This window comes from Tympanuchus pallidicinctus, unplaced genomic scaffold (assembly GCF_026119805.1).
Source record: "Tympanuchus pallidicinctus isolate F22 unplaced genomic scaffold, pur_lepc_1.0 scaffold1, whole genome shotgun sequence".
NCBI lineage: Eukaryota > Metazoa > Chordata > Aves > Galliformes > Phasianidae > Tympanuchus > Tympanuchus pallidicinctus.
The window spans coordinates 67903377-67919552 of record NW_026294618.1 but is presented as its reverse complement, the minus strand read 5'-3'; the positions used below and the strand labels follow the sequence as shown (position 1 = coordinate 67919552).

Sequence of the window (16176 nt, the reverse complement as noted above, 5' to 3'; positions counted from 1 at the left end):
TTACTCAAAAAAGAAAAAAAAAGCGCTGGGTACAAGTGAATAACTATGTGAAATAACTTCAAAGCAGTAAACTATTATATATTCAACCCATACGCCCTATGACAAGGAAGAACAGATGACTCTGAAAAATTTCTTGTACTAGATTGCAGAGAGACGTTATGAAAAACTTGTTCTATCTGTTGTGCAACACATCATTACAACAGGGATTTTTGGATATCAGTTACATAATTCATAACAAATTCAAAACTTTATGATTATGCTTGCTGTATGTCCCACTTAATAAAGAAAAGTCAGCCAACTGGTGGAGTCCTCCACCTGGTGGCTAGAGATGCATGTACATTCCACATATCACCAACAGCAGGAGCAGCAGACACTACTACAAAGGAGCAAAACTTATGTCATACACGCAGCCGCATACTGTGCAAAAGATAAGCAGAAAGACGTGAACCTCAATGTATATAAACATTTTTATCCATTTATCTAATAACTGCCACACACTATTTACTTGTTTTCGTTCCTTGATACTTCAGCTATTTTTGGCAGAAGTGCTTGATAAGCTTACTTATTCATTCCCTTTAATATCTCTGGCAATTTCTAGCTCTGAAAAATGCTGCAAAAAACTTGTAGTAGAGCTTTAAATGTTATAATAACTGCATCCACATAATGTTTTCTCTTCTATCGTTATGTCTGTTTGATTTACAGAAACATTCCCTAGGCAGAATAAAATTATGATCGATATGATGTACATGACAAACTCAAGGAAAACAGATTTTTCCATTAATATTTTCCATTAATATTTGGGTTTATTAAAAAGTGTTCTTTCCATAACACTTAAGCAAACCGACTTCCATACCTTAGCAGCAACAATGCTGAGGCCCATTCCATTTTGTTTTTTTAGTGTTACAGTTATAATCTCAGGTTCTTTCCTCAAAGGCTGAGCCTATCAAACAAGAAAAGATGAAACAAGAGAGTTCATGCCAGGCTAAGTAAATTATTTTGCAAAACAGCTAATCTGCCATCAAAATTGAAGTTGTTAGAGCAACAGAAGATCTCTAAATCTCACCGGAGATAAATATTCCTGGAATTTCACTTTCGAAGTAAAGTCTCTTAATGTTTAATACAAATTCACACCATAAAGTATTCAAACATTACACCTGTGTTCTTATCAACTATTAGACCTGTGTTACGAATACTGCCACAGTTACACAATCTGCGCATTGCATCGCCTTCTCTAATTCAATTAGGATTCACAATTTTATATGTTAACACATAAAAATGTAACATCTATGAAACCATAGCAACTTCTAATGAAAACTGAAGTTCAGACTCAGCAGAGAAGGATGGTCAGTTTTTGATACTACATCTGGAAGATAATTTTACAAATACATCAAATGGTTAATTAAATTTCAAAAGGTAGAGGTAGAGACTTGCAGGTTTCACAAATTTTCATTTCTGAAAGCTCAAAGTGAAATAAAACTCAATATTGCATAGTCATCTAACAAATGTGTTCTGGACAGAGGAAATGAAGCTTTGAAGTCTTTTTTTTTTTTTTAGCAACTATAATGAAAAGGAAAACTAAGGAATTCTTTTTTCCACTGAAAACATAGGAGAAGCAAGTTCTAGATTGCCGATTATTAAGAATTTATTTGCTAACTGTCTGCATAAAATAAAGCAGCCTGCAACTTCGCTTACATTAACAATTATTTACACATACATGTCCATATACACTTTTGCCATTGTTTAAAAGGATTTTCTTCACTGTTTACTGCCAGGGTGAGGGGACATTACAAACAGATTATTATATAAGAATTTCATAATGCAAAAGCCTAGGAAAACACTGAGCTACAAACAACTGCAAATAGTTCCTTAAATTCACCAGATCACTCATGAACTACATGTTAATAATGAAGCCTGATCCTCCTAATAAGGATTAAAACTCTTTATGCATAACACAATGGCGTGCCAAGAAATCACTATTCAGTTTTCATCATTATTCCCTTAATTAATACTTACTAGCTCAGCATTCTCATGTGACAGGTGACTTTCATAGTCTGCACCTTCAAAGTATATTGTCCACGTGCCTGGTGACCGTGTATGAGGTATTAACCTACAAAAACCTAAAGGAGAAAGTAACGTCAGCATAGCCATGCTATTTGGTCAACAGATTAATTCAGATCAAATAGCCTGACACCAGGAAATAATTAATGGAAGTATTTATTTTTTTCTAAGTATGTTTAATCTTGCAACTTAAATACAATTATGTGCTCCACTGCAATTTTACTATACCTACAAAATCCTATACTTCCATAGCTGCTGCTTCTTAGGAACGTGAACTTATCTGAAAACACTAAGAGCTCCCAGAAAGAACTGCATGTACCATCCAAACTCAAGAGATGTGAAACATCAAGAATTTCACATTTCAGAATACAAGCAACCAGCACTCAGAATATGACAGCACCATGGAAATCTGCTTTGTGGAATCTAGCTAACTTGTGCCAGGCTATATTTGGCAAAGATTAAACTTAACCTCAGTGCAATTCTGTCATTAAAAGTGGGGTTTGTTTACTGAACAATTTCTAGAACTTACTGTAAAGCAACAGAACTAACCTCTCTGACAGAGGGGATCCAAAAATTCTTGTAATCCACTTGGAACATTTCTGACAACATCACAGGAATAGCCATCTTCTGGTAAAAGAAAAGGGAGTTGTAAGTCAGGATCCTCTTCCAATTGGACTTCTCTGCCATCACTGCGAGCGAGTTCATCAGCCGTATTTTCTGCAACAGTTACTACATTCTCTATCAGTTCCTAGATAGGAGGTAGAAAGACACTGTTACTATAAAACAATAATTTTCATTAAGGAAAAAAATTAACAGGTAAAAAATACTGGGATTTCAAGAAGATATTTTGAGAAATTGATTGAGATATAGAAGTTCTTTGGTTCCATTTTGTACACAATGGATGCTGCATTGCATTATTTGGCAAGTGCAGTTAGAGAGTAAAACTCAACAGCGCCTGTTTTTACTCCAACTCTTTCAAATCATGTGATAGATGTTTTTACTTGATATGAGAAGTGCATTTGAAAAGTATGCAGTACAGAATATGCATGTGCAGATGGTAAGCTGAAATAACAGGCAACCTTAAATTTTTGAGAATTTTTTGAATATGCACTGTAAAACTAAATAAAAAGCATACAACTCTTCTATACCAAGATTTACAGCTCCATTAGGACACAAATACACACAAAGGACCAATGGTATGTAAAGTTCCCTAGTTTGGAAAACTTATTAAAAAAAGTCTTTAATTTTATATTTACTGTGCACTCAGTGCAACATAAAGGACCCTGTAAGATAGTTATCTGGTTTTAAACTATCACAAACAAAGCAGAATCACTCACGGTGCAGCAAAGAACTGCAGGCTTTACATTTCATGCTCAGCTATTCTGCTTACTATCACAGAAATGTCTGTGCAACTGGTATGCTTTACAAAATGTAGCTACTATGGCAGCATATAGTGCACAGTGTGCTCCCTTCCACATTTTCAAAAGGTCCATAAGATTTCAACAGGGTATCTATTACTAGATTGCACGCATAGATAAAATTAATTCACAAGTTAATAAAAATCAAACTCCTAACAAGTTCCCAAGAAGCAGAAGTCCAAGCAACATGCTGTGTTTCTGTATTCTTCTATTCATCCAGAAGAGTGCACGAGAAAACTATGTAAATGTAAATACATTTGTATTCCTCTGAAAAATTCAGTCTTGAAACTTTTCAGATTTGACAGAAGCAAGTTAGAGTTTGAATGTACATGTCTCTTTCATAGCAAGGAGTCCCACATAGCACTTGATCACAACAGGAAAAACTAGCCATACTGTAAATCCTCCTTCTGACACAAAGAAAATCTGTAATATTTAGCACTATAATTCTTCGGAGGTCCCTACAGAAAAATAATAATAAAATGTGGAATTCCACCTATCTGTAAAATGGAAATATATGATATGCTCTTCAGCTAAAGATTTTCTTGACTGATAGCCAATATTTAAAAAAAAAAAAAAAAAAAAAAAAAAAAAAATCAACTGCACTCAGGTTGTAAGTAAACTTAAGACCTTTAGAGTACCTTTTAGTACCTTTGATTTAATAAATAGATGTATTCATAGTTACGGAAAAATAATCTATGTAGAGAAAGAATTCAGCTTAGAGCTTCAATGCACCTCTCCTGTACTACCTTACCTTCTGTAAAGTACAGTGATACCTTTCTGAATTTGCTCAAGATGTACCATGTTACCTTACCTTCCAATCTGGTGTATGAGAAGCTTTGGTAATACCCTACTTATATTTAAGTGAAGTACATACAACGTTGGTGTCAACAAGGAGCTGCTACCACCAATACTGCTTATTGTATGAAGAGAAAACTACTCTGGTTCTTCAGGTAACTACTGCAAATCAATCTACAATAAGATACTTATTTTTAGCTGCAGTTTTCATTTTAAGTCTATGTTCCTGAGCTATGTCAAACAGCACAGCAACTGACAGTCAAGACTTACTGTTGGTATGAGTGGTTCATCTGGAGCACAGTGGTAATTCTGCAACAAAGCTTGTAGCTGTAGAGAATTCAACTTAAAGCAAGTGCTGTTAATATTTGGAACATCAGCATGTGAGTACTTGTCCATGGTGAGCAGTGTGGTTGCCTGAGAGGAAAAATAAAGCCAAATTTAAATTAGAATGAAATCTTAAGTCTCGCTTGTGAAATTTCTTTACTAAAGTGAGAAAACAAAGTGAGAAGACAGATATGCTACAAAAGCAGTATAAATATACCCGTACCAAACAATAATCAATAACAAAAACAAAGCACATGCATCTGTGAGACATATGAACACTAAACCTATCACAAATTAGGTTATTATTCTGGTACTATTCTTATCTCTTTTTAGCATGGTCATAAGCTCAGTGTTATATACAGAAATTGTACAGCATGTTGGCTAAAATAATGACTTTCATTTAAATACGAATTATATAAAGTTCACTTTAACATTTTAATATCAATGGTACTGAAAACATGTTTTATATCTTTACAGATATAGAGAATAAATTCCTACAAACTACATTCGCCCATATGCTGTTCACCAGAAAATATAAACATGCTCTCCAAAAATAGAATTAAGTAGGAAGTATTAATAAAAAAAAATACACTTACCTGCACTATTCTGCTTAAGTGGCAATCTGCAGCCAATTCTAAACCCTGTTTTTCTGCCCAGGCCTCAATATGACCCAACTGCTGGCGAACAATAGCTCCCCAATAATGGGAACATAACCCTGAATCTGGGGCTGTAACTAGTCTGTTAAAAAGCCACATGTTGATAAAGTGAAACAACTGGGAGAAGAGCTGTATAGTCAGTGCAGCATTCACTCTACACCGTCGCAACAAGGACATAGCTCCAGTCAATGTGTGCAGCACATCATCTACAGAGACAGAACAAAGCAAATCACATTCACATACTGCAAGGTAAATGCTACCTATTTAGGCTGTAATTACTAACACATATGGATACTCTGTTCAGGTCAGTGAATGCTAAGCAGAATCTGCGTGAATTTAAGTCATATGCGCTTTCAGAAATAAATTTATTGCTTCAAATATATCTTAAACGTTTTACAAGATAAAGCAACATTCAACTGAAAGTTGAAATACATCTATTATATAGATTATATACTTCTGGAACAAAGATAAGTAAGGCAAGTGAACAATACACTAGCTACAAAGTGCTCTGCTGGACCTCTTACTCACAAAGTGGAAAGAGGCTGGAAATGTGAAAGGTGAAGACAGCTTTGACTTTGAAGCAGTGTCCCTTAGATTCACATCTTGAGAGAAGCAATATAACTGGTAAAATTACAGTCCTGGACCTCAGGAAGCATACTTTGATTCATTTATTCAGCCTGGCTTGTTCAGGTATGAGAGTCTGCCCTACAGGACAAAAGTGCCCAAGATAGCTGACATTTTAGATATGAAGCACGAGAACAGTCAATTCTGGTGTGGAGAAGTCAAACAAACACAGCAGAAAACAAGGAATTCCCAACTGAAAGGTATAGAAAGGTGGAAATGGGGATGGGCTGCTTGACAGCAGTATAGAGGCACTGCAAGTATGGCATTTAAAAAGCCAAATACCTGCCAATATTGAAACTAACAGCAAAGGATGCTGCTGTTTAGTCCACTAGCTATGGAAAGTTAAGAAAAACACGAGTTTACTGCTAAGTGGAGCCAAGCATCTAATACAGAGGATTTCTTTTTTTTATTCTAAAACAACAAAAAATGCTGAGCACTCGATTTATTTTGTTGTTGCTGTTTAGTTCTCACTAGTAAGGTCCCTGTGCTTTGCGGCAGTGGACTTAACAGTAGAAGATTACCAAACAAGGGACATCTTTACTTGCTGGACTTAACAGTAATCTACAAGTCACATCTTAAATGGTTATGGAATCTGGCTGATATTATCACAAAACTATAATTGTCAAAGTACTGTTACAAGGGCGGAGGATTCTGATCACAAGAAAGAGGCACTGACTTGCCATTTTCAAGAAGGGCAAGAATAAGATTGGGGATCTACAAGGACAGTCAGCTTAACCCTCCCTGGGAAGGTTATAGGGTAAATTTTTCCACAAGCCACTTTCAAAACATATAAGGTTTGGGAAAAGGTAGCACTGATTTACCAAAGGCAATTTGTGTGTAACCAGCCTAACTGCCTTCTACAGTAAGAGTACTAGAAAGGTAACAGCAGTGTATGCTCTCTTGTACCTCAGCCAACCATTTGCCAGATTCTTCCACATCATCCTAATAGTAAAATCATTGAGATAAGACCAGATAAGCAGCAGATGATATGGTGGATTTGTGGATATAAAGTACAATTTGTAACCAAATATTCAGTAACTTCCCTCATGGACTGATGCTGGGACTGATACTTTTTAATGACTTCAGTGTATTAGAATCCCCAAGTCATTAATGAAGGTTATTTTTCAGAAGAACCTCAACAGCCTGGAGTAATGGGCTGACAGGAACTTCAAGGAACTCAAGGGCAACTTCAAGTTGTGTTTCTGCAAAAGTACAACTGTGCAATAATACAGGCTGGGTGTGCCTGTATAGAAATCAGAACTGCATGAAACCACCTAAAAGGTGACCAGTTACATACTAATCTGTTAAGTTAGCAGCACAGCCATCAGAAGAGAGGGAAGTGATCCTTTCTATCCATTCAGCATCTGCACTGGAGGAGAGCATCCAGTTTAAGACTCTCTATACTGATTTAATGGAGCAAACCCAGCAGAGACACCAAGATAATTACAGGGCTGGAGGAATAGGCATATATGAGGAAGAAAGAATTAGATTTGGTTCGCTCTGAGGAAAGAGCAGGTAAAGAACAGAGCTTACTGCTGTCTTCATTTGTCTAATGGGAGGGTTCAGAAACAGGTACCTGTCAAAGATGCACAGTGATAACACAGAACGACATGTGACAAACAAAAATTGGAACACTAGAAATGCCAACTACATGAGGGAAAAGTATTTTCACTATGAAGGAGGACAAATGTCAGAAGAGATTGCTCGGAAATGCTGTGAAATCTCTATCCTTGAGTGTAGATTAAAAAAACTAAACTGCACAATACTATGAAAAACATGATCCAGTTGAATCTGTCTTGAGCAAGAGGTTGGATTAAATGAGGATTAAATGACATCCAGAAGTTTCCCTATAACCTAAATTACTCTGTGATTTTAAAAACCAGTACAGACCACTCATATGCCACTACTGTCCTTTCTTATCATCCACATCCATAACAAATTGATTCAAGTAACACTCAAGGGTTAGGGCAACATGTATATATCTTATCATCATAAGAAGCATTCCATTTATTACTCATCAATTGTATGGTTTAGAATACATAAGAGATTAAGCGGTCTAACCTATTTTAGGCCTCTGTGGATTATTTTCCTCTGGATCATCAAGAAATGCTGGCATGTAGTTATTAAGCTCTGACTGCAGACAGTGAACTAGGTACCTGGAAGGGAGGGGAAAACAAAAAAAGAAAAAAAAATTAAATCTTCTACATTTTTATTATGAGTGCTTCTGAAGAGAGCTCAGGAAAATCACAAGATTTCTGAGATCGGTTTTATGTGACAATAATGATCCAAGCAATGATAAAAGGGCATAGAAAGACCTGTCAAAATATCTGAAGTGTTTAGATATATTTCTAAGAGTAACAATAATAATAATAAACAATAGGAATTAAATAAGGTACTAATTAATAAGAATTCTGTTTTTCCAAGAAAACATACATATTCAGATTGCAATATTACTAAGAATACATAATCCACTGTAAAACACACTGACAACTTCTACTTATTCTTCCAAAAGGTACTAAGAAACAGCATAAAACATCCGAATGAAACAGACTGCAGATCTGCAGAAAAACCTAGCACTAAAATTGATTGTCCTCTCAACACCTTATTTGGGCCAGTTATGAGAATCAAAACCCACTAAACTTCCCCTTCCAAAACAGGAAATCTGAACAGATTTTTATTCTTTTAATGAAGAAACACATGAAAGTAATGCAGATGGAACTCCTTGCACAGTCCAGTGATCGACAAGATAATATAACTGTACACTGAAGCCTGGTCTCTAAGTTCTCAGATATTTTAACAGTACAGAAAATACGCTATTGCTACAACTAAAATTTGAGGAAAATGTGATGTTCTTCTAAAAAACAAAGGAATAAAGCTGTCATGTTAACACATAGACTGTTAAGTGAAACAGAAGTACAACAGCCTTACTTGAATGCCATTTGAACCAAGTGTGCCAAAACATCTTGAGCATCCACAGTGATTCGGCTAAGATCACGGTCTTGCTTTACAAAATTCAGTAATTCAGATGCATTTGCCATCCAAAAGGCAAGTGCCCCAGCAATATTCTTCTGTTTCTGTAAGGAGAAAGAAGCAAGAAATAATACAGAGAAATAGCTCTTTTCTGAAACACAGTAATTTAAGAAGGCTCCAAAAGATAGACCAGTACCTTTTCCCATTTCACCAAACATACCCCAGATACCAGATATTTGCAAAATGTTTATATACAGAACTGCAATTGTTGTAAGTGTTAAGTTTAATTTTAACATGTTCTCTGAACACACAGAACTCTGTTAAGTTGCCAATAGCAGTATCAATGAAGCCATGAAATAAGCATCTAGTTACATTGTGCTGAAGAGCTTAAATCAGTGCAGTATCTGGTAATCTGTGTGCTTTGAAGCACGTATTCCCTATTGCCCCCTGCCACCCTGATGCTGCACTCACTGGTTTTGATACCAGGTGGTACAGTATCAAGTACTGATCTATCTCACCATCTCCCGACCACAAATGCCAGGCCAGGCAACCTCAGATGAAATCCAAAGAATAGGAACCACAAACAACAAAAAAGGAAAATAAAGGGAAGAAAAAGAACTTTGGTCATTTCATATCCACATTGAAGTGCATTAAGCAGAAATTATGGAATGCCGTAAAAGTTGCAAAGTCAAAAAAGGATTTTAGTACTGCATGTTCCAGTTGCTGAATGAGTGTTATGAACCGTTCAAGTCCAGCTGTTTGAGTATTGTATTTTGATATGGAAGCAGCATGAGAAACTGAGCTAAGCCAACATAGCTAGGATCAGTTCCCAGCAATATATCCTACCTGATCAACCTGGTCTACCTCCTGGAGAAAAACGGACGAAGGAAATCAAACAGAATAGAAGAAAGAAACTTGTGAACAATCATGATAGCTTTAGAAATCAAACACTAAATATGAAGGTACAACACTTATGCTCACAGTTACACACAGACGCATTAATCAATAGCTATGATGCAACTGAGCCCCTTTTGAAAAAAGAAATTACTTCAATGGGACTAGTAGCACAACAGCTAAGAGCTGCAGTGCCTGTACATCATAATTAACTTAAGGAATGCCCTGTTCTAGTTGACATCCCAGACTAGTTGGTTGGCTATTCCACACTCAGAGCACCACAGGCAGCAGGGTAACTAGCTATAAAAATAAGTGAGCCAGGGAGCTACTTGCCCACACTGCCACAATGAAGACAACGTACACACACAAATGGGGACAGAACATCCCCGCTAGGAAAAAAACAAAACACAACAGAAAATACAAAAAAACCTACGAACAAATAAAAAACAACACAAAACACATTTAACACAAAACATCTAAACACAGATTAAAATATGGCTTGTCAATTAAGGAACAAAAACAGTGTTTTAAATAACAAAAGAAAGAATCAAATTAAATACCACACTAAGCTGCTTAAATACTTGTATGAAAGCTACATTCAGCTGAGTAAACAAAACAATTTTTAAAAAACCCTCCACACACCCACAACAGATATGTCCATCTGATTATTTAAAACTAAGCTCTTCATTCTTTTGTCTTTCTTTTATCACTCTTCCTCCACCTGCATCACAGCAAACTTAGATGTAAAATACCTGAGGTGTCATTTGCTGTTACTGTTTCAAGTTCAGTATGAGTTAAGTTAAATAAATAAATACAAAGCCACTGCCTTTCTATTTCTTCCCTCTTTCCAATAAAACCAAGGAGCTCTCAACTGACTGAAGATGGGCTGGTTCAGAACAAAAGAAAGCATGTGCTCCTTCTAAAACAGATGTTAAAATTTGCAGAGGATCAGAAATGCTACAGAATGATCTGAAAATCAGAATACACAGCATTGGACTGCTTCTATGAATTTTCTATTCCATGATTTTTATTGGAAACACTGAGCCTTTTCATAGTTCTTTCCAATTTTAACCCTATGCTATGTGAAGTCTTCTATTTTATTTACATATGCTAATGCAAAGACTACAGAAAGCCACAAAATCAGTTTGTTTGCAGATGATTTCTTGAGTTATTTCAGAAAGCTGCCAACTCTCCTTATGATCTAAGGTAGACAAAATTAAACATCAAAACTTTTATATTTCTAGTACAGTACAAGGTTTTATGCACTCTTCTTTTATTTCTGCTTTGTTTTGGGTGCTTCTGTACCCTTGCCCCATATCTGTCTTCTCCATCTTTTACACCCTCAGGTCTCTTTCAGTGTGGGCATGCTTTACAGCAAAGATAAATAAAAAAAAAAACGTTTGTGATATAGAAGATTATCACAGTTATTTAACTGTGACAACCAGTCAATGTAAACACTTATTCTACAGCCTGGATGAAGTAATATGACAGAACTTAGCTAGTGCTGTTTATAATCCTACAAGGTAGGTCCAAAATGCTAACTTCTTCCTGGTCAATTTTACAGTCACAGGATAAAATCATCTAGGTCAGAAAAGATCGCTCAGCTTAAGCATCACAATCAATTAAACTTTTTATTTTATTTTATTGTCTCCAGTGAATATGAAGGCTAAGGAACTCATGCTCTGCTCTTTCAGTGCATTTGTCCTTTCCCATTTCCCACCTCCACTCTGTCACCAGCTTCTTCAGTGTGGGATTTGGAAGGAGCTTATCCTATTTTCTTCCATTTCAAACTAGAACTCTCTTTAGTTTATTTCTCTAAACTAGAGAGCCACTTTCACAAAACACGAATTCCACTACCACCTTCCTTATTGATGTCTTCCCTAAACTTCATGTTGGAGATTAGACTACAGCTACAGAGATGAAAGGCTGAAGAAATGGCTTTTCAGAATGGATAGACCAGACAGGCACTTGGATTTAATAATTTCAGGATGCTATCAGCAAGATTACACAGAAAACATTTCCCAAATCAAGTTGAGCCTTGTTGCAAGTCATTCTCAATACTGTAAATTACTGTTTTCACAGTTACTCCATTTTCTAGCTTTATTTTCTTTTTTGAAAACCGATGTTTGAACTTGCCTCTCTAGTATCTTCTAGCAGCTATGCAGTTATCCATTTTTAGTTGAAGACAAAGAAAATACAGAACTTCATCTTTATTTTCCCACTACCCCCATATCCCTTTCACTCTGTATCTTTTGAGCCATTGCTACTAGTTTATACCAGTTACATAAACTCAGTCATTTTCTTTCATGCAGTTCTGTAACTTCCAGATTATATTTGAAGCCTACCTCCTCAGTGTTTTCCTTCCATCCTTCCAAGTAAACTGCTTATGTTCAAACTCTTTGCATTTCATGTTCTCAACTACAGCCACAATCCACCCTCTGACATAACACATTCACTCTTCCGTAAGTAGATAATTTCTACAGCAGAGAGTGGCTCTGATATTAACTATTGATTCCATCTCAATTTTATACAATATCATTTTATGACTGCATCAAAACTCAAAGCAGTCAACTAGTTTTTCATTATTCTAATCACCTTTCAACCTCTTATCAACTTCAAAATGTACATGAAAGGCTATTTTTTTTCCTTACTATAAATTGTCTTTAGCACTGACATTTTCTCCCACCCTTACTTGTGAAATGCGAGTGCCAGTTGCAACTGTTTACAAAACTATCTAATTACAACATTGTCCCTCCTGAGAACTCCACTAAATCTTTCCAAAATCTGAACAAAAGCTGAACAGTTCTGCTTTGTTATGACCTTAAGGCCACTATTTTGATGTTTACTTTCCTCTTCTCCCTTAAATCAACTTCTTGTCTAACATTTGCCTCGTGAATTCCTCATGGCAGGATTAATGCATTTGTCATGCTTGTACAGGGGCTAGCACAGTAGAGTTCTTGTTTTCTATTGGTGACTATGGCAGTTTTGTTTTTGTGTTTTACCACAAATACATGTGTTTTAGTAATACAAAAATGTATTTCAATTTTTCCTGTGAGGAAAGCCTGCAGAAAAAGACATTCAAATAATTAATTAGAAAGGATACCTGAAAATAACATTGCTGTTTTGGGAAATGACTACTACACTTTATCAACATGTCAATGATGCAGGTTATCTAATTTCATTACAAACCAGTGGATCTTATCCTGTATTCCTACACAAAACAGAACTTCCTCTGGACCTTATAAAAACTCTTCTATAGAATAGCAATAACAACATACCATGAATAAGATACTGGAACATTTGAGAACTTATATTTCTCTTTATAGGGCAGTTGGTTCAGGAAGTCCAGCTTTATTACCATTTTTGTGGTTACAGAAGTTGTAAAAACAAGATCAAAATTCAATAGTTACACTTTTTTTTAATACATTAATTTCACATGTCAACCACTGCAAACACCCAGCGACTCTTCACTAAGTATATCCAACTTATCTCACAAGAGCTCACAGCGAGAGTTTTTATCTTCTAAAAGAACAGAGGAACAACTTCTTGCCACAGAACATATCTTCAGAGTAACAGTCCCTCCCTAGCCTCCCACACTGCCCAGGAGTTTCTTACAACTCACATTAGTCATTGACACAAAACAAGTGTTCACATTGGAAATCAGTACAGTCTGATTGCACTGATCAGTTAAACCCTAAGAAAAAGACTAGGGTTAGTAAATAATCTGCAACATATTTAAATCCCTTGACACATTTTTGCAAAGAAACTCACCTGTATGACTCCTTCCATCATATTCACCATCTTGTTGACTATTGCAATAACTTTGTGAGTACGCTCAGTGGGAGTGATGTCAGGTCTGTACTGGCTTGACAATACATACCGACATGTCATATACAAAACATATGTGGGTGACAGTTTGAAATGAACTGTCGAGCTATTTGTATAATTTATAATGGCAGATAAGAAGGCATCTTCAGCTGTGGAGAAGGAGGAAAAGAACAACATGCTAATAAAGGCAAATGACAGGGATAAAATTAAATAATAGCATAACTCGTATTGGAGCGTATTGTTTCTGAGGAAAAAAATAAGGAGAGGAGAACAAAATATAGAAATTCTAAATTAACCATCTACTATATGCTGCAGTTACTTAAGCACAATAATAGACACAATGCTAGAAAGCCTGATCATTGGGAAACATTTTAATACTATTTTCTACTTTGTTGAAAATGTGTATCTTCAAGGAAGCGGGAAAACTCAAGGTTCCACTTAAAATTTCTTCTTTTTTTGTTTACAAGTCTACTTAGTTTCAAATATGTGAAGTCTGGACAGTCTCTGATACAGTGTTTGTTTTTTTTACCAAATCTGAAACCTCAGAAATGGGAGCAGATTAAGACAACGCAAGTGTCAGTACTACATGAAAATTTGATCTTTCACCACACTTTATATAACATGGATTTTGACCATGAGGTAATTGAGTATCCATGACATGGAGCACTCCATATTAATGAATTAACTCAATGTACAGTTTAGGAGGTAGAATTTCCCCTCACCACACCCCAAAGAAATGTGAATATATAAAGACAGCAAATGCAACTAGAAATTACGGTTGTATCAAACTCACCTCAATATCAATACCTCCTCACCCTCCCCGAATAAATCAATTTCATTAGTGAATAAATCATCATTTGTTCAATAGTTTTTAATTTATTTATTTAAGTTTATTTAAATGACATTTGAGTTTTCAAACTGTCTGAAATATTACACTACCAAAAAAAAAAAAAAAAAAAGTCAACAACGAGGTGTTTATAGTATCATAGTTTACTCACAGCTTTCCCTGAATTCAATACTGGCAGGTAGAATCAGTTCTGGTCCATGGGTATCCTGAGATCTACAGAAGGAAGACAAAAACTGATATAACAATCCACATGGATGATATTAAATCCACTGTAATAGATTTCCCCAACAATGGTACTGATGCTGATACAACATCTTTCCCCAAAGCATCCCTTTTCTTTACCTATCCTCTAGAATCATTGCAGCTATTTCTGCCCACAACAGATCACAATACAGAACTGAACTGTGGAGTTTGCATTATTGATGAATGTCCTGTTTTGCACTATACGGCCGACTGATAGGATCAGTTTGCTATCTGCTGTTGACAGGATTCAAATAACAGATTATTCACTGACACATGAAAGAAAGTGAATGAAGCTTCACCTGGAGAACCAGCCCTGTTACAAAAATAATGTACTTTGCTACCTTTAATACCATCCAACACGGACATGAACTTAGTCAACTTATTTGTCCTCTTTCTTCTGGCAAGGTAACAAGTAAAAATTGAACCTCTAACTGCATACAGCTGTTGCTATGCAACAAAGACATAAAAGTCCTTCTGACAGCCCCAGAACTATTTCTTCAATTAAGATGACTGAAGTTTTCTTTCTAACCAATATCTGTTAAAGAATTCATTGAGGATAAACAAACAAACAAAATCTGTCTTTCTGCTGTCTAGGAAGGTTAAACATATGACAAAAAGAATATCACAAAAAAAAAAAAAAAAAAAAAAAAAAAAAGAATTTAGGCTATTTTCTGAAGTTAGGCATATTTTTAGGAAAGAACACAGAAGCTTAAGAATTTTGGCAAGTAATAATCATTTTAACCACATATAACACCATAGGCAGCTTTCTACTAGAAATAGATATAATAATCTATTTACTTTAGCTCCATTAAGGTTTTCCTTCAATTAAGCTATCATTCTCTGTGTTTCCTAAACACGTACAAGAGAAACACCAAGTTTTGCAATAAGAAATTTAAGTTACAACAACTGAGACACAATGTAAACCAACTTGCTTCGCTACTTTGCTACCAGATACATTTGAGGTACCCTTGAGGTACCTACTTCTTTTATAGAACACTCTACAGTCTGTATGGAAATGAATTTCACTGAGCTAAAATGGCCTGAAAGTCTAGTTAGGGTATGCCTCAGAAGAGTACAGAATATTACTTAGGGTCTGCTTCCTCTAATAAGCATGGTATGAGGTAATATTACTCTTTAACACTGCTGATGCAGTATGAGAAGTAACACATTATACATTTCCTACCTGCTTTCCTGTCTGCGATAATCTTGCTGCTGCTCTATTCTTATCATGGGCTTCACCATTCCTCGCTCGGCTGTGCTGGATGCTGATGATGTTCTGTCACCATCAAGCCTGCTGGTGCTCTAATTCAGAACAGTGGGACAGGTGTTTAGCATGTAGACATAGGATTAGTCAGTATTCATGCTTGGCACTACTGAAACAAAGTGCCATTACGAGGCTTTGAGAAGTGATGGCAAAACAGAGAAGCAGAATGCAGCACACAATACAGTAACTCAGCAAGGTATTTTTGTCAAAAACACAGATAAGCACACCTGCAAATCGAAAGATCCTGATGGCCAG

At 35.9% G+C, this 16176-nt stretch overlaps 2 protein-coding genes across 22 annotated transcripts in view; one reads left to right on the top strand and one right to left on the bottom strand.

Moving 5' to 3' along the window:
* Nucleotides 1–16176, top strand: part of TTLL2 (tubulin tyrosine ligase like 2) — a 487337-nt gene that overhangs the window by 204451 nt on the left and 266710 nt on the right. The window lies entirely within an intron of this gene.
* Nucleotides 1–16176, bottom strand: part of AFDN (afadin, adherens junction formation factor) — a 112706-nt gene that overhangs the window by 38173 nt on the left and 58357 nt on the right. For 14 of the 21 annotated variants that reach the window (XR_008209678.1, XM_052696355.1, XM_052696192.1 and 11 more), the window contains 11 exons: nt 15841–15959; nt 14566–14627; nt 13511–13716; nt 9692–9712; nt 8804–8949; nt 7937–8031; nt 5192–5457; nt 4542–4685; nt 2608–2806; nt 2014–2117; nt 854–940 (listed from right to left, as the gene is read on the bottom strand). Coding sequence is in view for 20 of the 21 variants with exons in the window: in XM_052696355.1 (XP_052552315.1) it covers nt 854–940; nt 2014–2117; nt 2608–2806; nt 4542–4685; nt 5192–5457; nt 7937–8031; nt 8804–8949; nt 9692–9712; nt 13511–13716; nt 14566–14627; nt 15841–15959 (1449 nt within the window). In the remaining variant the exon portion in view is untranslated. The remainder of the gene's footprint in view (nt 1–853; nt 941–2013; nt 2118–2607; nt 2807–4541; nt 4686–5191; nt 5458–7936; nt 8032–8803; nt 8950–9691; nt 9713–13510; nt 13717–14565; nt 14628–15840; nt 15960–16176) is intronic. The other 7 variants (XM_052696222.1, XM_052696308.1, XM_052696300.1 and 4 more) reach the window with 1 other exon arrangement.